The following is a 26276-nucleotide window of genomic DNA, read 5'->3' as shown; positions in this document are numbered from 1 at the left end:
ATAGAGGTGGGCCTTCGGCGACGTCACAGGCGCGGGCGCTCGGTGACGTCACTGGGGCGGTAGGGTCCTTGCAGCTGGGCAGTCTTCTCAGCGTGTAGCCTGGTAACCACGACCTCTCCGCCAGGTCCTGTGTGTTGCTGGCTGGAGAAGGGTAGTTGAAAACTCAGACCAAGCACAGTGTTTATTTTGGTCAAAACTGGAAGACTATGTCCAGGCGCGGCCGAGGCTGGAGGATCCCTTCAGGCCAAGAGCAGTCTAGCAATATGGCGCGACCGGATCTCTGTAGTCCTACCTCAGCCCCCCAGCTACTTGAACCCCAAAGTTCGAGGCTCCAATGAGCTATGATCCCACCACAGCATTGCAGCCTGCCAGACTGAGGTAAACCCTGTCTAAAAAAATAGAAAAAAAAAAAAAAAAAAAAACTATCCAAGTGTGCAACAGGGAGGGACCGCTTAAATAAAACATGAGGCTGGCTGGGCCCTGTAATCCCAGCATTTTGGGAGGCCGAGGCGGGAGGATGGATGGCTTGGGCTCAGGAGTTCGAGACCAGCCTGGGCAACATGACGAAACCCAGTCTCTACAAAAGATACAAAAATTAGCCAGGCGCGGTGCGCACCTGGCCAAATTTTTGTACCTTTTGTAGAGATGGGGGTCTGGTTATGTTGCCCAGGCCCGTTTCGAACAACTGGGTTTAAGCGATCTTCTCACCTTGGCCATGAGAGTTGTCGGGATTGCAGGCATGAGGGACCACGCCCTGCTTGGGTTAGGCTATTTAATAACATAAAGTGCTCGTCCCGGCTAGTTGGCTGACGCCTGTAATCCCAGCACTTTGGGAGGCCGAGGCGGGTGGATCACCTGAGGTCAGGAGTTCGAGACTAGCCTGGCCATGGTGAAACTCAGTCTCTACAAAAAATACAAAAATTAGCCATATGTGGTGGTGCATGCCTGAAGTCCCAGCTACTCAGGAGGCTGATACAGGAGAATAGCTTGATCCCAGGAAGCGAAGGTTGCAGTGAGCCAAGATCGCACCACTGCACGGCAGCCTGGCGGACACAGCGAGACTCCAGTTTGACACCAGCCTGGGCAATGTAGTGAAACCCTATCTCTATAAAACAAACAAAAAATCGAGGTGTAAATGTGTCCACCTGTGGCCCTAACTACTAAGGAGGCTGAGGAAGGAGGATCACTTGAGGCCAGGAGCTCAAGGCTGCAGTGAGCTATGATCATCCCACTGCTGTCCATCCTCAGCAATAGAATGAAAGCCTGTCTCTAGATAGCTAGCTAGCTGGATAATTGACACGTAGTTTTCTTTCTTTCTTCCTCTTTCTTCCTTTCTCCTTCCTTCCTTCCTTCCTTTCTTTTTTTTTTTTTGAGACAGAGTCTTGTTCTGTCACCTAGGCTGGGGTGCAGATCTTGGCTCACTGGCTCACTGCAACCTCTGCCTCCTGGGTTCAAGCGATTCTGCTGCCTCAGCCTCCTGAGTAGCTGGGAATTATAGGCACATGCCACCATGCCCGGCTAACTTTTTGTATCTTTATAGAGATGGAGTTTCACCATGTTGGTCAGGTTGCTCTGGATCTCCTGACCTCGTGATCTGCCCGCCTTAGCCTCCCAAAGTGCTGGGATTACAGGCATGAGCCACCTCGCCCAGCTGATATGTAGTTTTCTATCAGAAATTTTTTTCCTAGATTTGAACATGTTTTTCTAAAGTAGCATTCAACACATCAGCATTTTACAGTGTTATTAGTTGTTTATATGATTATGTTTTTCTGAAATACAGTATCCTTTACAAAAGCAGTTTTGTCTTTCAAAGCACATAGATAGGTCCTCAGGTGAATTTGTCTGATGTTGACGACCTTGGTACCCTTTTGTCCACTTGATTGGAAGAGTTAGTAATTTCAGGTCACTATTGGCCTTAGAGGAAGAGCCCAAAGGCAACAAACAAGGGCGCTGGTGTCCAGTTGCCTTCTAGAAGCATTTTCACCTTCCCTTCAGGTTTCCCTTGATGAACATAGAAGTACTGTATGTGGAATTGACCTAGTGCTGCCTTGGAAACTGTATATTAGGCCAAATTTACGTTTCTTACCTTTATGAGAGGCACCCTGGTAGGCTAGTGGAGTTACACATGAAGTCTGATCTCAGCTGCACTGTCCGGAAATGCAACATGGTCCAATCAAATAGCATTCTCTGAACCGATTTCTTTAGCTGTAAAATAAGAATAACAAATATACTCATCTAAAAAGACAGCTTATTTTATCTGAGTGGTCTTTTATTTTCTATGAAACTTTAACACAGTATTTTCATTGCCATACCACGTTTTTTGTTTTATTTATTTTTATTTATTTATTTATTTATTTTTGAGATGGAATCTGTTTTTGTTTTTGCGATGGAGTCTCACTGCTGTCACCCAGGCTGGATTGCAGTGGCATGATCTCGGCTCACTGCAACCTCTGTCTCCCAGGTTCAAGTGATTCTGCTGCCTCAGCCCCCTGAAAAGCTGGGATTACAGGTGCCCAACACCACATCCAGCTAATATATATATATATATATCAGTAGAAATGGGGTTACATCATGTTGCCCAGGCTGGTCTCAAACTCCTGACCTCAAGTGATCCACCCACCTCGGCCTCCCAAATTGCTGGGATTTTCGGCATGAGCCACTGAGCCCAGCTCGTTTTTAAAAAAGGATTTCTTGACCAGTCTCAGTGGCTCACACCTGTAATCCCAACATTTTGGGAGGGAGAGGTGGGTGGATCAACTGAGGTCAGGAGTTCGAGACCAGCCTGACCAACGTGGAGAAACCCTGTCTCTACTAAAAATACAAAATTAGCCAGGCATGGTGGTGCTTGCCTGTAATCCCAGCTACTTGGGCCTGGTAATTGAACCCCTCAGACCTGAGGATGAGAAACCTTGCCTCAGTTCTTCCCCAGGTGATCAGCCCAGGGGTAAGGAAGGAGAGACCGGAAAAGAGGACCCATGAGAAGGGCCCCCTCCTGGAGTTTGAGGCCCACTCCCTCCTGCCCTGGCCTCTCCTCTGTCTAGGACTCCTCCCTGCTCTGCCTCACTCCTGGAGACATGATTCATGGGAGGCTGCGTTTAAGTACACGCCTCAGCGGCATCCCTAAGCCCAAAGTGGGCAGGCTCACCTGCAGGGGATCAGAGTAACATGGCAGGAAGGGAGGGTGAAGGCCACCCTGGAACCGCACCTCTCTGCCTCACATCACTCGGGTGCATTCCTCCCTCACCTCACTCATGCAGCGACATGAGTTCAATAGGAATGATGCCCTGCTCCCTCTGCTGCCTCTTTTTAGTCTTGGGGCTACCATAACACTTTCCCTTCCCCAGCACTGCCAACCTGCTGGGACATTGGGCTTCCCTCTCCCAGGGTCCTGGGGACAGGCCCATCCCGTATCATACCTGCAGAGAGACACTTTTTTTCCCAGATCAGCCAGGTTTCATGAGTTAAATGCAGACCTGAATCATACCAAGCTGAGATTGGGGTACACACTCTCCTCTACTGAAAAGTAGTGAGGGATTCCAACTTGGTGAGAGGGAGAGTGGGGCAGAACCAGACCAGACAAGAGTGCTCACCTGGAAAAAGCCTGCTATCAAAGGCCTTGGTGAGTGCTGGGTGTGGTGGCTCACTCCTCAGCACTTTGGGAGGCTGAGATAGGTGGATCACTTGAGGCGAGGAGTTTGAGCCCAGCCTGGGGAACATGGCAGAATCCCATCTCTACTAAAAATACAAAAATTAGCTAGGCATGCTATGCTCCTGTAATCACTGCTACTCAGGAGGCTGAGGCAGGAGAATCGCTTGAACTGGGGAGGCAGAGGTCGAAGTGAGCCAAGATTGTGTCACTGCACTCCAGTCTGGGAGACAGAGTGAAACTGTGTCTCAAAAAAAAAAAAAAAGAAAATGGCCGTGGCAGAAGGACCGGCCTGGCAGTGCCTTCCCTTGAATTTCTCCTGGGTAGGCCCCTGCCATGAGGAGGCGCTTCCTTCTTCCTGTCCATGGCCCATAGCAAAGGAATGTGTGCTTCTAAGGGGTTTGGTGGGGCACTGTTGACAGAACTGAAAACCTTCTTCAAGTGGGTTTTTTTTTTGTTTTTGTTGTTGTTGTTGAGATGGAGCCTCGCTCTGTCACCCAGGGTGGGGTGCAGTGGCACAATCTTGGCTCACTGCAACCTCTGCCCCACCCTGGGTTCAAACAGTTCCCATGTCTCAGCCTCCTGAGTAGCTGAGATTATAGGCATGTGCCACCACGCCTGGCTAATTTTTGTATTTTTTTTTAGAAATGGGGTTTCACCATGTTGGCAAGGCTGGTCTCGAATTCCTGACCTCAAGTGATCCACCCACCTTGGCCTCCCAAAGTACTGGGATTACAGGCATGAGCTACCATGCCCAGCCCCTTCAGGTGGGTTTTGAGGCTTCACTACAATACTAGTTTCCCGTGGTTGCTGCAACAAATTACCGCACACTAAATGTCAGTGCTTTTTATAAGGTGAAACAGATTAGCTTGTGGGGCTTTTGTTGTGATGGTGATTTATTAGATTATTTAAAGACAGTAATGCTCAAGTGTTGTAAAATTATAAAAACAATCTTCACATTTCATAATTTTTTTTTTCAGACAAAGTTTCACACTTGTTGTTCAGGCTGGAGTTGCAATCTCGGCTTACCACTAGTTCTGTCTCCCAGATTCAAGAGATTCTCCTGCCTCAGCCTCCCAAGTAGCTGGGACTATAGGTGTTCGTCACCCCACCCAGGTAATTTTTGTACTTTAGTAGAGACGGGGTTTCACCATGTTGACCAGGATGGTCTTGATCTCTTGACCTCGTGATCTGCCTGCCTCGGACTCCCACAGTGCTGGGATTACAGGTGTGAGCCACCCCTCAGCCCACATTTTATAACTTTAAAGCAGTATTAATGGTAACTGCCTTGGGGAAAGATACTTTTGTTGTGATATATAAATATGATATTCAACTATATTGTACAGCAAAGGACATTAAACCTAAGTCAGCACTAATGTGTTATATGGTACACTTAAAACTTTAATACAAATATTAATGTTTAGCAAATTGACCTTGACACATAATGATAGCAAAAAAATGGAGCTGTTCTGATGATAGACCATTGGTTCTGTCTGATTTTAATACTCCCAATGCTCTTGACTTTTTCTTTTTTTCTTTGAAACAATCTTGCTCTCTCACCCAGGCTGGAGTGCAGTGGTGCGATCTTAGCTCACTGCAACCTCCACTACTCAGGTTCATGTGATCCTCCCACCACAGCCTCCCTAGTAGCTTGGACTACAGGCGATTGCCACCACGCCTGGCTAATTTTTATATTTTTAGTAGAGGTGGGGTTTCACCATGTTGGCCAGGCTGGTCTCAAACTCCTGACCTCAGGTGATTCACCTGCCTCGGCCTCCCAAAGTGTTTGGGTTACAGGCATGAGCCACTGCACCTGGCTACCTCTTGCCTTTTTATAGCGGTTATATTATTTTCATCTTAAGTAAATAAATGTTAGCTGAAATGATACAGTTCAGGAGAATCTTCTGCTTCTGTTACTAAAAAAAAATATTTTTATAAGTCCAATAAAGTTACGCTAATGTTTATGTTTGGAAAATATTACCTTTTCTGGCCAGGCCTGGTAGCTCATGCCTGTAATACTAGCACTTTGGGAGGCCGAGGTGGACGGATCTCCTGAGGTCAGGAGTTCAAGACCAGCCTGACCAACATGGTGAAACCCTGTCTCTACAAAAATACAAAAATTAGTAGGGCATGGTGGCAGGTGCCTGTAGTCCCAGCTACTCGGGAGGCTGAGACAGGAGAATTGCTTGGACCCAGGAGGCGACGGTTGCAGTGAGCTGAGATCCTGCCACCGCACTCCATCCTGGGTGACAGAGTGGGATGCCATCTCAAGAAAAAAAAATGTACCTCTTCCATTTAGTATTATCTGTATTAAATAATATTAGCTGGTATGTTTTTCTGGCTTTGTAATGTGGTTCAGATTTCTGTAGAAATTCTGGCTGTATCTACATTGCCTTAAAGTAATGGGATATTTCTTTTGTTTTTTTCAGCTGGAGTTTCACTTTTGTCGCCCATGCTGGAGTATGATCCTGGCTCACTGCAATCTCTGCCTCCCAGGTTCAAGCGATTCTCCTAGCTCAGCCTCCTGAGCAGCTGGGATGACAGGCACCTGCCACAACGCCTGGCTAATTTTTGTATGTTTAGTAGAGATGGGGTTTCACCATGTTGGCCAGGCTGGTCTTGAACTCCTGACTTCATGATCTATCTGCCTCAGCCTTCCAAAATGTTGAGATTACAGGTGTGAGCCACCATGGCCAGCCTTTCTTTTCTTTTCAAAGCCACCCTTTGTGATGAAATGTAAAATATGCACCAGTGAATATTACTTTGCTGAATATTGCCTAGTGAATATTAAGTATTTATTCTCACCTTTCAGACATGAACTTATGAATTCAACACATGAAGACTTACAACTTGATAAACCAGCTTTAGGAGGTAGGTCTTCAGTCTTAAATCAGATTAGAAGATTATGTGAAATAATTATTTAATGCTTAACAATGATTTTTTTAATGGTAGCTTTCACATGAAATAAGATCCCTCTTACTTTTAATTATGTTCCAGGACAGGAGAATTCATGTGATCAAAATTCTAATACTCTTTAGAACAATAAACTCATTTTCTTTTTATTAACCACTTATAAATACATGTAAATGTTGCATTTATGGGTAGACATAACTAAAAGCACAATAGTTGTCCTACATTTGACATGCAAGATTTATCTGGCATAATGCATTGAACAGTTTATTATTGAAGTCTACACTAGTCAACTGAACAAGCATTCATCAAATGTCCACGATACCCAGGACATAAGAAGGTTCCTTTTAGAGTATGGAGCCATGCATATCATCTCTTAATTGTTAGATGTGTTTTGAAAGAAATAGAAATATAATTGATTTTCTTACTTGTTTTGGCTCTGGAGTGGAGTGCAGATAAAAAAGAATGGAATCACACTGTTTAGATTTACTAAAATGGAAGGATTGTCAGCAAGATCATATCCCTAGTCTCCACATAGCAAATGGCACTTGCTAACTGTTCACTGTTTTTTTTTTTTTTTTTTGAGATGACGTTTTCCTCTGTTGCCCATGCTGGAGTGCAGTGGTATGATCTCAGCTCACTGCAGGCTCCACCTCCTGGGTTCAAGCAGTTCTGCCTACCTCAGCCTCCCAAGTAGCTGGGATTACAGGCACCTGCCACCATGCCTGCCTAAGTTTTTTATTTGCAGTAGAGTTTGGGTTTCACCATGTTGACCAGGCTGGTCTGGAACTGCTGACCTCAGGTGATCTGCCTGCCTTAGCCTCCCAAAGTACTGGGATTATAGGCATGAGACAGCCTGTGCTGCCTGCTAGTTGTTCTTGAGCACACAGTTCTGCTTTTTCCTAGCTTTAACGAATGTCTGGTTCTTCCTTTTTTTGTGCAGTGTATGTCAGCATTGTTTCAGTAATAAATACAATCTGGATCTTAGAAATAATATTAGTCACAGGTGCCAGGTGCAGTGGCTCACGCCTGTAATCCCAGCACTTTGGGAGGCTGAGGTTGGTGGAGCACGAGGTTAGGAGATCGAGACCATCCTAGCTAACACGGTGAAACCCCTTCTCTACTAAAAATACAAAAAATTAGCCAGGTGTGTGTAGTCCCAGCTACTCGGGAGGCTGAGGCAGGAGAATGGCATGAACCCAGGAGGCGGAGCTTGCAGCGAGCCGAGATTGTGCCACTGCACTCCAGCCTGGGCGACAGAGCGGGACTCCATGTCAAAAAAAAAAAAAAAAAATTAGTCACAGGAAAGAAAATTACTGCTATTTTATAATAATAATATTTAATAACCTAAGTTATTAAACCCATTAGATTGAGAAAACTTGTATTCCTGTGATTTCGATAGCGAAGGAAGTATGGTATACCAGAATCACTAAATTATGAAAGATGGTGGATCAGCTTTTTGCAAAAAAATTTGGTAAGTCTGTTTTTTCCCCTTCAATTAAATTATATTACTGAGTAATGTTTTTTATAATGATGTTTTATTTAGGAAAGTAAATACAATGAGTAGTACTCAGCTCCAGTTTTCTCTTACTGTTTTGTTTTTGAGACAGAGTTTCATTCATGTTACCCAGGCTAGAGTGCAGTGGCGTGGTCTCGGATCACTGCAACTTCCACCTCCCAGGTTCAAGCTATTGTCCTGCCTCAGCCTCCCAAGTAGGTGGGATTACTGGCACCTGCCACCGTGCCCAGCTAATTTTTGTATTTTTAATAGAGATGGGGTTTCACCATGTTGGTCAGGCTGGTCTCGAACTCCTGATCTCAGGTGATCCACCCACCTCAGCCTCCCAAACTGCTGGGATTATAGGCCTGAACCACCACGCCCGGGCTCTCATACTGTTTTTTTTTTTTTTTTTTTTTTCGAGATGGAGTCCAGGCTGGAGTGCAATGGTGAGATCTTGGCTCACTGCAACCTCTACCTCCTGGGTTCAAGCGATTCTCCTGTGTCAGCCTCCTGAATAGCTGGGATCACAGGCATGTACCACCACACCTAACTAATTTTTTTTTTGTACTTTTTGTAGAGATGGGGTTTCACTATGTTGGCCAGGCTGGTCTTAAACTCCTCACCTCAGGTGATCTACCCGCCTTGGCCTTCCAGAGTGCTGAGATTATAGGTGAGAGCCACCGAACTCTGCCAGGAGTGGATTATTTTTATGGTTCACCTTTTAGACCATAGAGAATAACTTCCTGATGTTGCCATGGCATTTGTAAACTGCCATGGCGTTGGTGGGAGTGTAGCAGTGAGGATGACCAGAGGTCACTTTCGTCGTTATCTTGGTTTTGGCTGGCTTTTTTACTGCAACTCATTTTATCAGCAAGGTCTTTATGACCTGTATATTTTGCTGACCTCCTCCATCACTCTGTGACTTAGAAAGACTTAACCATCTGGGAATGCAGCTCAGTAGGTCTCAGCCTCATTTTACCCAGCTCCTATTTAAAATCAAGTTGCTCTCATTCAAATGCCTACGACAGTATTGCTGCTTTCTTTAAGGTTCCTGAAAGGGAGAGAGGAAATATTAGATTTTTCATGGCTGTGAACTACTGCAAATATTGAGGAAATATTTACTACTTCCAGCCTCATAATCCTGCAGTCATTTGGCACCTGTGAGTCAGGTGCCGGGTGTGGGGGGAGGGGGAACTGCCCCATACATTCTGGAGCATTCAATCTGGTGGGGAAAGGTGTAGTAAGTAGGAGATATTTACTACATAAGGTGTTAAGGTCTGGGATAGAATTAAGTAGAATAAGGGGATGGGGAGGCAGGGGGTGTGATTGGGGCAGCCTTGATGATACGTGAGGAGCACATTCTGCATTTGGCCTCACCTCTTTCTGAAACTTCCACTTTTTTCACTCTCAACTTCAACAATTGGTTCTTTTTTATTTTATAGAAAGTTTGTTAGAATCAGGTTTATATATTTTCTTGTTGAATTAACAGAATAATTTTATTTAACATCACTCTCTAGTGTGATTGAAAGCCTCTAATCCTTTACTGTTCTTTGTTTATGGGCATATTTGTTTTTACAGCTATGATAATTATTTTATTTTGTGTGGTTTCTCAAAAACACGTGTTTCTTATATCAAAGAGTCTGTATACTAGAGTCTTTCAGATTTGGTGCTAATACCATTAAGTAAGAATTTAAGACAAGTCTTGAGATGTTAGAGGAAAGCCAGTCTAAGAACAAATAAATTAATTATTATTTATTTTGAATTGACATTTAAGTTGAGGTGTGGAGGTGGAGGAGACAGTTGGTTAAATGAGTTTAGAAGTAAGGAGAAAGATCTGGGAATAGATATAATTTTTGATTTTATAGTGGTGTTTTGATAGCAATTGTTGATATCGCCAAAATAATTCATCAATGAGCTCCCTGACAGCTCCCCGACCTTTCTTTTTAAAGAAACAGGGTTGGCCGGGTGCGGTGGCCCATGCCTGTAATCCCAGCATTTTGGAAGGCGGATCACCTGAGGTCAGGAGTTTGAGACCAGCCTGACCAACATGGAGAAACCCCATCTCTACTAAAAATACAAAATTAGCTGGGTGTGGTGGTGTGTGCCTGTAATCGCAGCTACTTGGGAGGCTGAGGCAGGAGAACTGCTTGAGTCCAGCAGCCGGAGGTTGCAGTGAGCCGAGATCACACCATTACACTCCAGCCTGGGCAACAAGAGTGAAACTCGATCTCAAAAAAAAAAAAAAAAAGAAAAGAAACAGGGTCTTCTTATGTTGTCTGGGCTGGACTAGAACTCCTATGCTCACGTTATCCTCCTGCCTCAGTCTCCAAGTAGCTGGGGCTACAGGCACATGCCAGCATGTCCAGCTTTGAGCGACTCCCACCCATCATGTTGCAAAATATTTAAATGTTACATACAGAGGTGCGAGGGAGATGTGCGTATAAGCAGCACCATGTAAATTGCTTGAATCTTTTTTTAGAGTTCTGTTTGGATGTGGCTTCAGAGCAGGGATTAATCAATTCATTTTTACTTTCTTTTCTTTTCTTTTTTTTTTTTTGAGGTGGATTCTCACTCTGTCACCCAGGCTGGAGTGCAGTGGCAAAATCTCAGCTCACTTCAGCCTCTGCCTCCTGGATTCTCTTGCCTCAGCCCCCTGAGTAGCTGGGATTACAGGTGCCTGCCACCATGCCTGGCTGATTTTTTGTTTGTTTGTTTGTTTTTTGTATTTTTGGTAGAGGCAGGCTTTCACCATGTTGACCAGGCTGGTCTCGAAATCCTGACTCATTTGATCCACCTGCCTCAGCCTCCCAAAGTGCTGGGATTACAGGTATGAGTCACAGCACCCGGCTGTTTTATTTTACATTTTTAAATCACAATTTTTATACCTATTCAAAAGTAGAGAAAATAGTACAATGACCACTAAAATACCCATTCCTCAATTTCTGTGATCTTTAAGATTGTCTCACCTTTTGTTCTATTCCTTTACCTCCCTTTGCAGGAATATTGCAAAGCACATCAGTCATCACATCATTTTATCTGTTCAGTGTGCATCCCCGAATAGCATTTACGTATTCCTACACAGCCAGTATCTCATCACATCTGACAAAATTGACAATGATTTTTTTGGTGTCAGCTCATATGCAGCCCTTAGTTGAGTTTCCTCACTCTTCTCTTTTCTTTTTCTTTTTTTTTTTTTTGAGACAGAGTCTTGTACTGTCACCCAGGCTGGAGTACAATGGCGTAATCTCGGCTCACTGCAGCCTCTGCCCCCTGTGCTCCAGCGATTCTCCTGCCTCAGCCTCCTGAGTAGCTGGGATTACAGGCACATGCCACCACGCCTGGCTAATTTTTCTATTTTTAGTAGAGACGGGGTTTTGCCATATTTGCCAAGCTGGTCTTGAACTCCTGACCTCAGGTGATCCTCCCACCTCAGCCTCCCAAAGTGCTGGGATTACAGGCGTGAGCCACCACACCCAGCCAAGTTTCTCACTCTTACATGGACAGTATCTCATTTTCTCATTATCTGAAAAATTATGCTTTAAATCTGGATCCAAAAAATCTTCATGTGCTAACTTTGGTTGTTATGCTTCTTGTAATCTAAACTGGCCTCTGCTTACTTTTTTTATTTCCCAGTCCATGAATTCTGTGTGCACAGTTTTATATATATATATCTTGCTCACAAGGTTGAAGGGGGTAAAGAACATTGATCTTGTTGTTTCAGTGTAGATGAAAGTTTAGCCTGAAATGTGCCAGTTTGCAGCAGCAAATGGAGGAGGGTTATTACAGTCATGAACAGTTCGTAGCAAAAGGCTGCTTCCAAATAGTATTTGCAGGCCGGGTGCAGTGGCTCATGCCTGTAATCCCAGCCCTTTAGGAGGCAGAGATGGGTGGATCACTTGAGGTTAGGAATTTGAGACCAGCCTGGCCAACATAGTGAAACCCCGACTCTACTGAAAAGTACAAAAGTTAGCCAGGCATGGTGGTGGGCACCTGTAATTTTAGCTACTCAGGAGGCTGAGGCAGGAGAATCACTTGAACCCAGGAGGCAGAGGTTGGAATGAACCAAGATCATGCTACTGCACTCCAATCTGGGTGACGGAGCAAGACTCCATCTCAAAAAAGAAAAAAAAATAGTATTTAGGTTGTATTCTTTATTGTCTATAATGATTTTCTTTCTCTCTCTTCTTCCCAAGGATACTGAAAAATAGAGTTCAATCTTTTAAGATCTTAGAGTTATTTTGTCTTGGGACCAGGGCACTTAAATTTGCCAAAATCAGGCTGTTAATGATGGGTAATTTTTATTTATTTATTTATTTATTTATTTATTTATTTATCTATCTGTTTATTTATTTTTGAGATGGAGTCTCGCTCTGTCACCCAGACTGTAGTGCAGTGGCGCGATCTCTGCTCACTGCAAGCTCTGCCTCCCAGGTTCATGCCATTCTCCTGCCTCAGCTTTCTGAGTAGCTGAAACTACAGGTGCCCGCCACCACACCCAGCTAATTTTTTGTATTTTTAGGAGAGATGGGGTTTCACCGTGTTAGCCAAGATGGTCTCAATCTCCTGACTTCATGATCTGCCTGCCTTGCCCTCCCAAAGTTTTGGGATTACAGGCATGAGCCACTGTGCATGGCTATTCTTCTTATTATTATTTTAGTTTTTAAAATTTTTATTTCTCAGCCTTGGGATTCTGATACATAAAAATGCAAGTATCTTCAAAGATAGAAAACATTTACAGTTATCATTAAAATGGGAGAACTCAGAATACACAATCATGGAGCAGTGCCCTCCCCCAGCCCCCCAGCTAACTACAGCTGCAAGCATGATTCTCATGCTCTCTTGTACCTAGTGTTCAACTAGTGACACAGCTTCTTCGCTCATGGGGAAGGGCCATCAGCAAATGGCACTCAAGCATGGGGGCTTGAGAAAGATCCCACACACTCGAGGCCATGTTGGAGACGTTTCATTTAAAGATTAGGTGGGTTACCCCTGGCTTTCTGCTCCAGAGTTTATCAAGACTGATATTAAAGTAAATGCATTGTAACCCACACATACAAGTTGTGGAGTGAAATAAACTGAGTGATTTTTTTGTTTGTCCTGTTTTATAGACTTTAATTAAATTGTGGCCTTGGATTGGGAGTAGGATTTTGTGATTATTATTATTTTTATTATACTTGAAGTTCTGGCGTACATGTGCAGAACGTGCCGTTTTGTTACATAGCTATACACACGTGTCATGGTTGTTTGCTGCACCCACCAACCCCTCATCTACATTAGGTATTTCTCCTAATGCTATCCCTTCTTTAGCCCCCAACCCCCTGACAGGCCCTGATGTGTGATGTTCCCCTCCCCGTGTCCATGTGTTCTCATTGTTCAACTCCCACTTATGAGTGAGAACATGCAGTTTTTGATTTTCTGTTCTTGTGTTAGTTTGCTAAGAATGATGGTTTCCAGCTTCATCCATGTTCCTGCAAAGGACATGAACTCATCTTTTTTATGCCTGCATAGTATTCCATGGTGTATATGTGCCACATGTTCTTTTTCTGGTCTATCATTGATGAACTTTTGGGCTAGTTCCAAGTTTTTGCTATTGTGAATAGTGCCACAATGAACATACTTGCATATGTGTCTTTATAGTAGAATGATTTATAATCCTTTAGGTATATGCCCAGTAATGGGATTGCTGGATCAAATGGTATTTCTCGTTCTAGATCCTTGAGGAATCGCTACACTGTCTTTCACAATGGTTAACCTAATTTACACTCACAACAACTGTGTAAAAGTGTTCCTATTTCTCCACATCCCCTCCAGCATCTTCTGTTTACTGACTGTTTAATGATCACCATTCTAACTGGAGTGATTTTGATTTGCATTTCTCTAATGACCATTGATGATGAGCTTTTTTTTCATATGTTCTTTCGCTGCATGAATGTCTTCTTTTGAGAAGTGTCTGTTCATATCCTTTGCCCACTTTTGATGGGGTTGTTTTTTTCTTGTAAATTTGTTTAAGTTCTTTGTAGATTCTGGAAATTAGCCCTTTGTCAGATAGACAGATTGCACAAATTTTGTCCCATTCTGTGGTTTGTCCCATTCTGTAGGTTTCTTGTTCACTCTGTTGATAGTTTCTTTTGCTGTGCTGTGCTCTTTAGTTTAATTAGATCCCATTTGTCAATTTTGGCTTTTGTTGCCATTTCTTTTGGTGTTTTAGTCATGAAGTCTGCCCATGCCTATGCCCTGAATGGTATTGCCTAGGTTTTCTTCTAGGGTTTTTATGGTTTTAGGTCTTACGTTTAAATCTTTAATCCATCTTGGGCTAATTTTTGTATAAGGTGTAAGGAAGGGGTCCAGTTTCAGTTTCTGCATATGGCTCAAGCAGTTTTCCCAACACCATTTATTAAATAGGGAATCCTTTCCCCATTGCTTGTTTTTGTCAGGTTTGTCAAAGATCAGACAGTTGTAGATGTGTGATGTCATTTCCGAGGCCTCTGTTCTGTTCTATTGGTCTATATACCTGTTTTAGTACCAGTACCATGCTGTTTTGGTTACTGTAGCCTTGTAGTATAGTTTGAAGTCAGGTAGAGTGATACCTCCAGCTTTGTGCTTTTTGCTTAGGATTGTCTTGCCTATGCAGGCTCTTTTTTGGTTCCATATGAAATTTAAAGTAGTTTTTTCCAATTCTGTCAAGAAAGTCAATGGTAGCTTGATAGGGATAGCATTGAATCTACAAATTACTTTGGGCAGTATGGCCATTTTTACAATATTGCTTCTTCCTATCCATGAGCATGGAATGTTTTTCCATTTATTTGTGTCTTCTCTTATTTCCTTGGGCAGTGGTTTGTAGTTCTCCTTGAAGAGGTCCTTTACATCCCTTGTAAGTTGTATTCCTAGGCATTTTATTCTCTTTGTAGCAGTTGTGAATGGTAGTTCACTCATGATTTGGCTCTCTGTCTATTATTGGTGTATAGGGATGCTTGTGATTTATGCACATTGATTTTGTATCCTGAGACTTTGCTGAAGTTGATTATCAGCTTAAGGCGATTTGGGGCTGAGACGATGGGGTTTTCTAAATAAACAATCATGTCATCTGGAAACAGAAATTTGACTTCCTCTCTTCCAAATTGAATACCCTTTATTTCTTTCTCTTGCCTGATTACCCTGGCCAGAACTTCCAATACTATGTTGAATAGGAGTGGTGAGAGAGGGCATCCTTGTGGTGCCAGTTTTCAAAGGGAATGCTTCCAGTTTTTGCACATTCAGCATGATGTTGGCTGTGGGTTTGTCATAAATAGCTCTTATTATTTTGAGATATGTTTCATCAATATCTAGTTTATTGAGAGTCTTTAGCATGAAGGGTGTTGAAATTTGTCAAAGGCCTTTTCTGCATCTATTGAGATAATCCTATGGTTTTTATCATTGGTTCTGTTTATGTGATGGATTACATTTGTTCATTTGTTTATGTTGAACCAGGCTTGCATCCCAGGTATGAAGCTGACTTGATTGTGGTTGATGAGCTTTTTGATGTGTTGCTGGATTTGATTTGTCAGTATTTTTTATTTATTTTTTATTTTTTTGAGATGGAGTCTTCCTCTGTCGCCCAGGCTGGAGTGCAGTGGCGCAATCTCGGCTCACTGCAAGCTCCGCCTCCCGGGTTCATGCCATTCTCCTGCCTCAGCCTCCCGAGTAGCTGGGACTACAGGCGCCCGCCACCACGCCCAGCTAATTTTTTGTATCTTTGGTGGAGACGGGGTTTCACCGTGGTCGTGGTCTCGATCTCCTGACCTCGTGATCTGCCTGCCTCGGCCTCCCAAAGTGCTGGGATTACAAGCGTGAGCCACCGTGCCCGGCCGTCAGTATTTTATTGAGGATTTTCACATCGATGTTCATCAGGGATATTGGCCTGAAATTTTCTTTTTTGTTGTGTCTCTGCCAGGTTTTATCTGGGTGATGCTGGCCTCATAAAATGAGTTAGGGAAGAGTCCCTCTTTTTCTATTGTTTAGAATAGTTTCAGAAGGAATGGTACCAGCTCCACTTTGTACTTCTGCTGGAATTCAGCTGTGAATCTGTCTGGTCCTGGACTTCTTTTGGTTGGTAGGCTATTAATTACTGCCTCAATTTCAGGACTTGTTACTGGTCTGTTCAGGGATTTGACTTCTTCCCGGTTTAGACTTGGGAGGGTGTATGTGTCCAGGAATTTATCCATTTCTTCTACATTTTCTAGTTTATTTGCATAGAGATGTTTATAGTATTCCCTGATAGTAGTTGGTATTTCTGTGGGATCAGTGTTGGTAGCCCTTTTATCATTTTTTTATTGCATCTATTTGATTCTTGTCTTTTCTTCTTTGTTATTCTGGCTAGTGGTCTACCTATTTTGTTGATCTTTTCGAAAAATCAGCTCCTGGATTCATTGAATTTTTGAAGAGTTTTTCTTGTCTCCTTCAGTTCTGCCCTGATCTTAGTTATTTCTTGTCTTCTGTTAGCTTTTGAATTTGTTTCTTCTTGCTTCTCTAATTCTTTTAATCTTGATGTTAGAGTGTCAGTTTTAAATCTTTCCTGCTTTCTCTTGTGGGCCTTGAGTGTTATAAATTTCTCTCTAAACACTGTTTTAAATATGTCCCAGAGATTCTGGTATGTTGTGTCTTTGTTCTCTTTGGTTTTGAAGAACATCTTTATTTCTGCCTTAATTTTGTTATTTACCCACTAGTCATTCAGGAGCCTGTTGTTCAGTTTCCATGTAGTTGTGTGGTTTTGAGTGAGTTTCTTAATCTTGAGTTCTAATTTAATTGCACTGTGGTCTGAGAGACTGTTTGTTATTATTTCCATTATTTTGCATTTGCTGAGGAGTGTTTTACTTCCAATTATGTGATCAATTTTAGAATAAGTGCGATGAAGTGCTGAGAAGAATGTATATTCTGTGGATTTGGGTGGAGAGTTCTCTAGATGTCTATTAGGTCTGCTTTGTCGAGAACTGAGTTCAAGTCCTTCATATCCTTGTTAATTTTCTGTCTCGTTGATCTGTCTAATGATGGATCATTTATAGTTGCCTTTGCTTTAAGTCTGTTTCAATAGTTAGTAAATATGTTTCTAGAGTTTTTCCAATTAAAAAAAATTGACTTGCACCTTGCTTTGGATTGTACTAAAATCTGATTTCAACACAAACATAATCTTCTGAATTACTTTGGTTTTTTCAGCTGAAGCCTTGGGGAGCACTGAAGCCAAGGCGGTACCATACCAAAAATTTGAAACACATGTGAATGAGCTGAATGTGGAAGGACTACCAGAAAACATTCCTTTCAGAAGCCCCTCATTAACATGGAATCCTAAGGCTCGAAAACATCTTTCAAGTGGGCAATCGAATGAAGTTTGTTATTAAGAGGTAAGATGATAATCTGCAGAAACAAATCCATTGTCTTCCCCAAGGAAAGATTAATTTCACCAAGATGGGCCTTTTGTTCCCCTCTTATCATGACTTCTTTATATTAAAATTAACATTTAGATTCCTTTATTGAACAAACATTTATTTAGTATGAGCATCAGATGTGCAAAATTGGTTCTAGCAAGAACCCTGTCCTTGGGAGTCTTAATACTCAGAAAAATGCAATGAAGAGTTATTGAGCATTTTTTGGGGAGAAGGCAAGGATGGCACACCCAGATCAGTCACTTGTGCATCCAGAAGGGAGGCAGTGTGCTTCAAATATGAGTAAAGGCAGAGAGGAGTCAAATATGCTCACATATTCACATACATTGCCCATTCTGTGTGGAGTGAGGAGTGCCATGTGGGCATAGTGGGATTGCTTAGATAGACTTTTGTGGCCAAATGGAGGAAGGCCTTGGCTCCTACAAAAGCAGTGGCAGTCATTAAATGGTCTCATAGCAGTTTCCTCTTAAAATAATTTGGATCTGCCCTTTAGAAAAGTTATTCTGGCTTGATTTTGAAGGGTAACACGTGAGTAGTTTGAGTGTTGGGGGGTAGGAAGAGAAAGCCTCTCTCTACTCATGGAAGGAATGTTGAAGTGGGTAGAGTCTTGCTTACTGATTGAGGTTGTGTGTCTCTGTATATTCGTTGGGACTGAGTTATAAGGGAGAGGAAAGTTCTAAGATGATACAGCAAGCTGCTTCTGGCTGTGCTGTGGGACAGTTCATCTAAGATTCAGAAATATAATTGGGCTGGTTTGGGGGAAAAGTGACTTTTGCATATTTATCTTACAAAAAAGATGACTTTGGAGACATCCAGGTGGTCTCACCTGAATGTCTGAAAATTGCTATTTTCAAAATTCAAGTCACCAAAATGATTTTTTTCACTGTAAAATGAAGGCAGAATGGATTATGTTTAAAAATTGGCTGGGCGCAGTGGCTCATGCTTGTAATCCCAGCACTTTGGGAGGCTGAGGCAGGTGGATTACCTGAGGCCAGGAATTCAAGACCAGTCTGGCCAACATGGCAAAACCCTGTGTCTACTAAAAGTACAAAAATCAGCCAGGTGTGGTAGTGTGAACTTGCGGTCCCGGCTACTCGGGAGGCTGAGGCAGGAGAATAGCTTGAACCTGGGAGGCGGAGGTTGCAGTGAGTCAAGATTGTGCCACTGCACGCCAGCCTGGACGACACAATGAGACTCCATCTCAGATAATAATAATAATATTTAGCAGTGCAAAGCTGTGTGAGAAAGACCTGTAAATATCTTCTAAATGTTTTATTATAATATTAATATCAACTGTTTTTCACAGACCAAAACTTCTTACTCACAATACAACTGAACTTACTCAGCCAAGAACAAATACAACAAGTGAAATAGCTGTGAAATCCTTTTTAAAAGCACAGATTAATCTTCAAGCTTTTAAAAATTAATCTTTTACATGATGGAACTGCTCCTTCCTTCACCTCCCCAAAAAATCTTTTGCAGAAGCTCAATATAGGCACTCTGTGATTTATCAATATGAACAGATGCAGTGTAGGGATAACCCAAGGTTTTTCTTTTTTTGATACAGAGTCTCACGCTGTCACCCAGGCTGGAGTGCAGTGGTGTGATCTCAGCTCACTGCAACCAGGCTCAAGCAATTCTCCTGCCTCAGCCTTCCGAGTAGCTGGGATTACAGGCTAAGTTAGCCATGCCTGGTTGAGTTTTTTATTTTGTGTAGAGACGAGTTTTCACCATATTGGCCAGGCTGGATTCAGGTGATCCTTCTGCCTGAGCCTCCCAAAGTGCTAGGATTACCTATGTGAGTCACCGCACCTGGCATTAAGCTTTGAATTTTGACCGGTGGTATCCAACAGAAATACAATATGTGCTGCAAAGGCAAGCCACATACATAATTTTATATTTTCGAGTTCAACCTGAAATGATTATAAATACACAATGAAGTATTTCACATTCTTCATTTGCGTATATTCTTTTTGTTGACAATTGGTGTGTCTTTCATACTCACAGCATATTTCAGTTTGAAGTAGCCACATTTCAGCTGTTCAGGGATAGCAGTTACTGTTTGCCTTTAGACCTTAATGTTTATTCATGTGTGCCCTGTTCCTAAAATGACAAATACTGTAATTCTGGCCTGCACACGAATATCACAGCCTAACAGAAAAAGATCCAATAAGTCTCTGTTGAACAAATAATGTTATTTTCTTTTTGCGGGGAATGAAGTTTTGCTCTTGTTGCTCAGACTAGAGTACAATGGTGCGTTCTTTGCTGACCGCTACCTCCGCCTCCCAGGTTCAAGTGATCCTCCTGCCTCAGCCTTCCGAGTAGCTGGGATTCTAGGTGCATGCCACCATGCCTGACTAAATTTTGTATTTTTAGTAGAGATGGGGTTTTGCCACGTTGGCCAGGCTGGTATCGAACCCCTGTCTTCAAGTGATCCGCCCACCACGGCCTCCCAAAGTGTTAGGATTACAGGTGTGAGCCACGGTGCCCAGCCTAGTTTCTTTATTACAGCTCTAAGTGTACCTTTCCTTGCCATCTTTTTGTTTGCCATTGTGCATTGTCAGAGTAAGTGACCACAATTTGTAGATCATCCATTACCTTAGGAACTTATGTTGCCAGGAACTAATAAATGGCTATTTAGTTTGAACTTTTGTATTGTCAGGAAATAAGTGTTGGGAATCAAGTATGAATTATGTGTGTATATTAGGTGTTTACAAATTTGTGCAGTTAATCATTCTCATGAATGCTAAGGTGAATACATGTTCTCAAGTTGGGTTAATGGGTGTATCCTGAAATACGGCTCCTTCAGCTTTCAAAGTACCTTGGGGCAATTACTTAAGGTCAGTCAATGTGCCAAATAGATTTTGTGTGGATTATGGCATGGAAAGTGGTTGAGAAATTCTGTAGTAGCGTAAGAAAATTATCCTTGTCCAAGAGTTCTGCAATGGAGAAGACAAAACTCAGTGCTTAACTCATAGGTTAAGCATGGTTTTCATTTTTTTTTTTTTTTTTTTTTTGAGACAGAGTCTCGCTTGGTCACCCAGGCTGGAGTGCAGTGGCATGATTTCAGCTCACTGCAACATTTGCCTTCCGGGTTCTAGCAATTCTCCTGCCTCATCCTCCTGAGTAGCTGGGATTACGGGTGCATGCCACCATGCCTGGCCAATTTTTGTATTTTTAGAAGAAATGGGATTTCACCATGTTGGCCAGGTTGGTCTCAAACTCCTGACCTTGTGATCCACCCACTTCGGCCTCCCGAAGTGCTGGGATTACAGGTGTGAACCACCACACCTTGCCCTCAGCATGCTTTTGATTTAGCCAAAGAATCAAAGCATTGGTGAAGAATTGAAGATTGAAAGTTACACATTTCTTTCTAAGGGAAGTAATAGAGAAAGAAAAATATTCCTGGAGGTAGATCTTCAGTTTGCATTAGTCTGAAGATGATGAAACCTGTAGAAAACTTCATTTCTGAAGACAAAGCTCAAATTCAAGGTTGTGAGGAGTGCAGTCACCATTTTTGTTAGGGGCAGTTGTGACAGTTATTGCAGAAAGTGAGAATGCGAAACCTGTACTATATAAAGAATGTGTAAGTGTCGTAGAAGACACTGCAAGGATTGGGTGCTGGAGCAGTGCTGGACTTGCCATCATCACCAGAGTACAGCAGGTGTCACCAGAAGGAGAATCTTCTTCTTGCCATCACTAACAGCACTTGACTCTGTCCCACTCATAAAAGATCTTGGAAGGAATTAAAGGTGCTTGGTGGTTCCTCATTTTAACATAACCTTACTTGGCCTGACTGTGGACCATGCATTAGTGTTTGGACAGGACAATTAAAATCACAGAGCACATGACAAAAGAATTTTGTGGCCATCAGAACTGTCTCCTTAAACACACCATGGGTGCACTCTGTCCTCAGCTTGGTGAAAGGTAGATGTCGTACATGAGAAGGCGGTGGAGCCAGGCACATGATGGAGCCTCGAAGAGTGGGAGGTGGCACCTGGCTGTGTGAGGGGGGCGTGAATTCATCCATGGGAGGAACAGCTGCCAGTAAAGGAGGTGAGGATGTGCAGAAGAGGAGGCTGAGCAGCAAGCGAATAGAAGCGCTCAACCTCAGAGGAGGAGAGTCCCATGTCTTTATTGGTAGTATTCTAATGTGTTCATACTGGAGTTATTTTCTGTGGCTGAATGGCTCAACTACTGAAATGGGTGTGGGGTGGGGAACAACTCCTACTAAACCTTTGAGATGCTGAGTTTTCTTTTAAAGTAAAGGAAATATTATAAGATTTTCTGAAATTGCCGACCTTTAGCAATATTTTCAGACCTTCTCCAACATTTTCCTTTGTCAGCAATCAGAGATGACCTCCACACTGAGGCGAATCTTCCACTCCCCTTACCCTTTTCCTTTTGTCTCTCTTTCCCTCCTTTCTTCATCCAGTAACTCCAGTTAGCCTCCATTGTCTCCAAGCTGCCTTTCATCCTCATCCACAACTCCTCCACACAAGCTCTGAACACCTGTCCATGTAAGTGGCATCCTGTATGCCTTTATTTTTATTTTACTTTATTTTTGAGACAGAGTCTTGCTCTGTTGCCCAGGCTGGAGTGCAATGGTATGATCTCGGCTTTCTGCAACCTCTGCCTCCCAGGTTCAAGGGATTCTCATGCCTCAGCCTCACAAGTAGCTAGGACTATAGGTACGCACCACCACACACACCTGATTTTTGTAGTTTTTGGTAGAGATGGGGTTTCACCATGTTGGCCAGGCTGGTCTTGAACTCCTGACCGCAGGTGACCACCCACCTCAGCCTCCCAAAGTGCTGGGATTACAGGTGTGAGCCACAGTACCTGGCACATGTTTTACTATTTATAAGAACATGAGCTTACTACTTGTATAATATTTATCCCTGTATTTTAGTTGGAAGTTACTGAGGTGGCATGAGGTTTGGTGACTACATCTGGCCTCTCAGGGAAATGGCCAAGTTGTTCAGATTTTCAACTGTATTATATGAAGTTGCTTGTCAGCTTCATTGCTTATTACTGTGAAATAAGTTATAAAGGGAATTTTTTTTATAAAAAGAAATAGATTCAGGCTGAGTGTGGTAGCTCATGCCTGTAATCCTAGCACTTTGGGAGGCCAAAGTAGGTGGATTACCTGAGCTCAGGAGTTTGAGACAGCCCTCAGCAACATGGTGAAGCCCCGTCTCTACTAAAATACAAAAAAAAAAAAAATAAGCTGGGAATGGTGGTGGGCGCCTATAATCCCAGCTACTGGGGTGGCTGAGGCATGGGAACTGCTTGATCCTGGGAGATGGAGGTTGCAGTGAGCTAACATTGTGCCACTGCCAGCCTGGGTGACAGAGCAAGACTCTCAAAAAAAAAAAAAAAATGAGAAATAAGTTTACTCAGGGGAGAGAATCCATTGTTCCATTGTTAGTAAAACATGTCTAGTACCACATGCTTTTTGGTTTCCTAATAACCTATCAAACTACAGGGCTTTTGGCTTTGTAATATATTCAGTTCCACATTTATTCATTCAAGAATTGAAGACATTTTATATCTCCATTATATGCCAAGCACTGGGTGGGGACAATAGGTGACAGAGATGAACAAATCCCTGAACCCAGGATTTCACAGTGGATGTTGGAATTTAGTGCCATTTAGCTTCATTCGATTCTGCAGTAGTCCCAAGATTTTCCAAGATCATCCTGTCCTCCAGTGCCTGGTTGATTCAACTTCAGTATATATCCCAGAGTCTGTCCTTCTTCACTCCTCACTGCTGCCACCCTGGACCTATCTGCCATCATCTCTCACCTGGATTATCTCCACAGTCTCCTAACTGGTTTCCTTGTTTCCATGCTTGCCTCTTTCAGTCTGCTGTCTCTCTCTCTCTTTTTTTTTTGAGATGGAGTTTTGCTTTGTCACCAAGGCTGGAGTACAATGTTGTGATCTTGGCTCACTGCAACCCTCACCTCCTGGGTTCAAGTGATTCTCCTGCCTCAGTTTCGCTAATAGCTGGGATTACAGGCATGAGCCACCAGGCCTGACTATTTTTTTTTTTTTGTATTTTTAGTAGAGACAGAGTTTTGCCCTGTTGGCCAGGCTGGTCTTGAACTCCTGGCCTCTAGTAATCTACCTGCCTCGGCCTCTCAATGTTGGGATGACAGGCATGAGCCACCGCACCCACCCAGTCTATTCTCAGTACAACAGCTAGAACAATCCTTTTACAGTGGAATTCAGATCATGTTTACCCCTCGGTTGAAATTCTCCAGTGGCTTTGTTTTCTACATTATCTGGTCCCCTACTACCTATCTCACTGTGCTTCCTGCTACTCTCCTGCTCTTACTCCTCTTTATAAACACTGAGCTCATGGTGTTTCCTTTAACATGCCAGGCATGCTTGACCTTGTCCTGTCTCTGGGCCTTGCTGTTCCCTCTGCCTGGAACATTCTTCCCCTTATGTCTGCATGGCTCACTCTCACTGCTTTGGATTTTGGCTCAAAAGTCACCTTATCAAGGGCCTCCAGGCTGCTCTGCATAAAATATATCCTCAACTCATATTTCCTATTTGATACTTGACTCCTCTTCCTCTTTCACTAAAATGTAAGCTCCATGAGGGAATGGATTTTTGTCTGTTTTGCTCTGTTGTATACCTAAATACCTAGAAAGTGCTCAGTAAATATTTTTTGGTTGAATGACTTAGTCTATTATTGAATCAGTCAATGTCCTCTGTAGCAAGGACTTCTCATATCAGTAGTGCATATCTGTATGATAGCTGGTGTAGGGAGGGACATGGTCAGAATGGCTCTGTGTGGAGTAATTTTGCATAGCATAATCCCAGCAGGCTCCAATTGGGGTTCAGCCACAGTTTTAGCCTTACTAGTATCACTTTTCTTTTTTTTTGAGGTGGATTTTTGTTCTTGTTGCTCAGGCTGGAGTGCAATGGTGCGATCTTGGCTAACCACAACATCTGCCTCCCGGATTCAAGCAATTCTCATCCCTCAGCCTCCAGAGTAGCTGGGATTACAGGCATGCACCACCACACCTGGCTAATTCTGTAAAAATAGTAGAGACAGAGTTTCTTCATGTTGGTCAGGCTGGTCTCAAACTCCCCACCTCAGGTGATCTGGTCACCTCGGCCTCCCAAAGTGCTGGGATTACAGGCGTGAGCCACTGCACCCAGTGAGTATCACTCTTTAATCATAAAGTCAGAGTATGTTAAGATTGGAAGGGATATGGGAGACTATTTGGTTCACTTTTCTCATTGATGAGAGAATAACAGAGCATTGAAAAGTAAGGTAATTATTCACAATCTTAAAGCTATATGGGTCAATCTGAAATTAGCCTTCTTACATCAGATTCTGTAGCCTTTCCTACATGTGTTCTCCCCAGACTGAGACAGTTCATGGACCTTCAGGTTTGACAGTTTTCTCTCCAGTCTCCAAACAGGAGCTTTTATCTGGAGGTTCTAGGTTAGCATAGATGGACGATGACCCTGCAATGTGTAGAAAATCCCAAAGGTTGACCACTGTCAGTGGGAACCACCCCAGATGTGTCAGGAGCACCACAGGCATGCTCACTCCTCCATTCACTGGAGCTGTGTAGGGTGGAAAGGAAACCCAAATCAAGACCTGCTGCTGCTTTAGTTCTTTTATTGCATGTCACAATCCAATGTGTCTCCATTTAAATTCAGATTTTTTGATAGATGGTCAGACCAGCTGCAGGCCCTTTGGGCCAGAAGTCTCGATCTTTTATTATAATTTTATTATTATTATACTTTAAGTTTTAGGGTACATGTGCACAATGTGCAGGTTTGTTACATATGTATACATGTGTCACGTTGGTGTGCTGCACCCGTTAACTCGTCATTTAGCGTTAGGTATATCTTGTAATGCTATCCCTCCCCTCTTCCCCCACCCCACAACTGTCCCCGGTGTGTGATGTTCCCCTTCCTGTGTCCATGTGTTCTCATTGTTCAGTTCTCAGCTATGAGTGAGAACATGAGGTGTTTGTTTTTTTGTCCTTGTGTTAGTTTGCTGAGAATGATGGTTTCCAGCTTCATCCATGTCCCTACAAAGACATGAACTCATCATTTTTTATGGCTTCATAGTATTCCATGGTGTGTATGAGCCACATTTTCTTAATCCAGTCTATCATTATTGGATATTTGGGTTGGTTCCAAGTCTTTGCTATTGTGAATAGTGCTGCAATAAACATACATGTGCATGTGTCTTTATAGCTGCATGATTTATAATCCTTTGGATATATACCCAGTAATGGGATGGCTGAGTCAAATGGTATTTCTAGTTCTATGTCCCTGAGGAATCTCCACACTGGCTTCCACAATGGTTGCAGTAGTTTACAATCTCACCAATGGTGTAAAAGTGTTCCTGTTTCTCCACATCCTCTCCAGCACCTGTTGTTTCCTGACTTTATAATGATCGCCATTCTAACTGGTGTAAGATGGTATCTCATTGTGGTATTGATTTGCATTTCTCTGATGGCCAGTGATGAGCATTTTTTCATGTGCCTTTTGGCTGCATAAATGTCTTCTTTTGAGAAGTGTCTGTTCATATCCTTCACCCACTTTTTGATGGGGTTGTTTTTTTCTTGTAAATTTGTTTGAGTTCATTTCCTGTTCACTCTGATGGTAGTTTCTTTTGCTGTGAAGAAGCTCTTTAGTTTAATTAGATCCCATTTGTCAATTTTGGCTTTTGTTGCCATTGCTTTTGGTGTTTTAGACATGAAGTCCTTGCCCATGCCTATGTCCTGAATGGTATTGCCTAGGTTTCCTTCTAGTGTTTTTATGG

At 42.9% G+C, this 26276-nt stretch overlaps 1 protein-coding gene across 4 annotated transcripts; it reads left to right on the top strand.

Annotated features, from left to right (window-relative positions):
- Positions 1-41: 41 nt before the first annotated feature.
- LOC129483176 (general transcription factor II-I-like) lies at positions 42-25702 on the top strand. 4 transcript variants are annotated; one of them, XR_010121137.1, is made up of 7 exons: positions 42-378; positions 4627-4762; positions 6459-6517; positions 7925-8030; positions 17247-17431; positions 21909-21993; positions 24398-25702. XR_010121137.1 is itself a non-coding variant. In XM_063640398.1 (4 exons), exons 1-3 carry the CDS (start codon positions 335-337, stop codon positions 17426-17428), a joined length of 285 nt encoding a protein of 94 aa, XP_063496468.1. In that variant the 5' UTR covers positions 76-334; the 3' UTR covers positions 17429-17431; positions 21390-21500. The 4 variants fall into 4 exon arrangements, 1 of the variants encoding a protein (XP_063496468.1); XR_010121136.1 differs by lacking the exon at positions 7925-8030 and having other exon boundaries at positions 76-378; XR_010121138.1 differs by lacking the exons at positions 7925-8030; positions 17247-17431; positions 21909-21993; positions 24398-25702 and adding an exon at positions 7143-7241 and having other exon boundaries at positions 76-378.
- Positions 25703-26276: the final 574 nt, after the last annotated feature.

The sequence above is a fragment of the Symphalangus syndactylus genome, chromosome 5, assembly GCF_028878055.3.
Source record: "Symphalangus syndactylus isolate Jambi chromosome 5, NHGRI_mSymSyn1-v2.1_pri, whole genome shotgun sequence".
Taxonomy (NCBI): domain Eukaryota; kingdom Metazoa; phylum Chordata; class Mammalia; order Primates; family Hylobatidae; genus Symphalangus; species Symphalangus syndactylus.
The sequence above is the reverse complement of the archived record's forward strand: the minus strand, read 5'-3'. Positions and strand labels throughout refer to the sequence as shown.

Bases quoted from the DNA above. Each gene is read 5' to 3' on its own strand.
- LOC129483176 (XM_063640398.1), top strand. From the start codon at position 335: ATGAGCTATGATCCCACCACAGCATTGCAGCCTGCCAGACTGAG. The intron at 379-6,458 runs GTAAACCCTGTC...CTCACCTTTCAG, and splicing joins TTGCAGCCTGCCAGACTGAG to ACATGAACTTATGAATTCAA. The intron at 6,518-17,246 runs GTAGGTCTTCAG...TGGTTTTTTCAG, and splicing joins TGATAAACCAGCTTTAGGAG to CTGAAGCCTTGGGGAGCACT.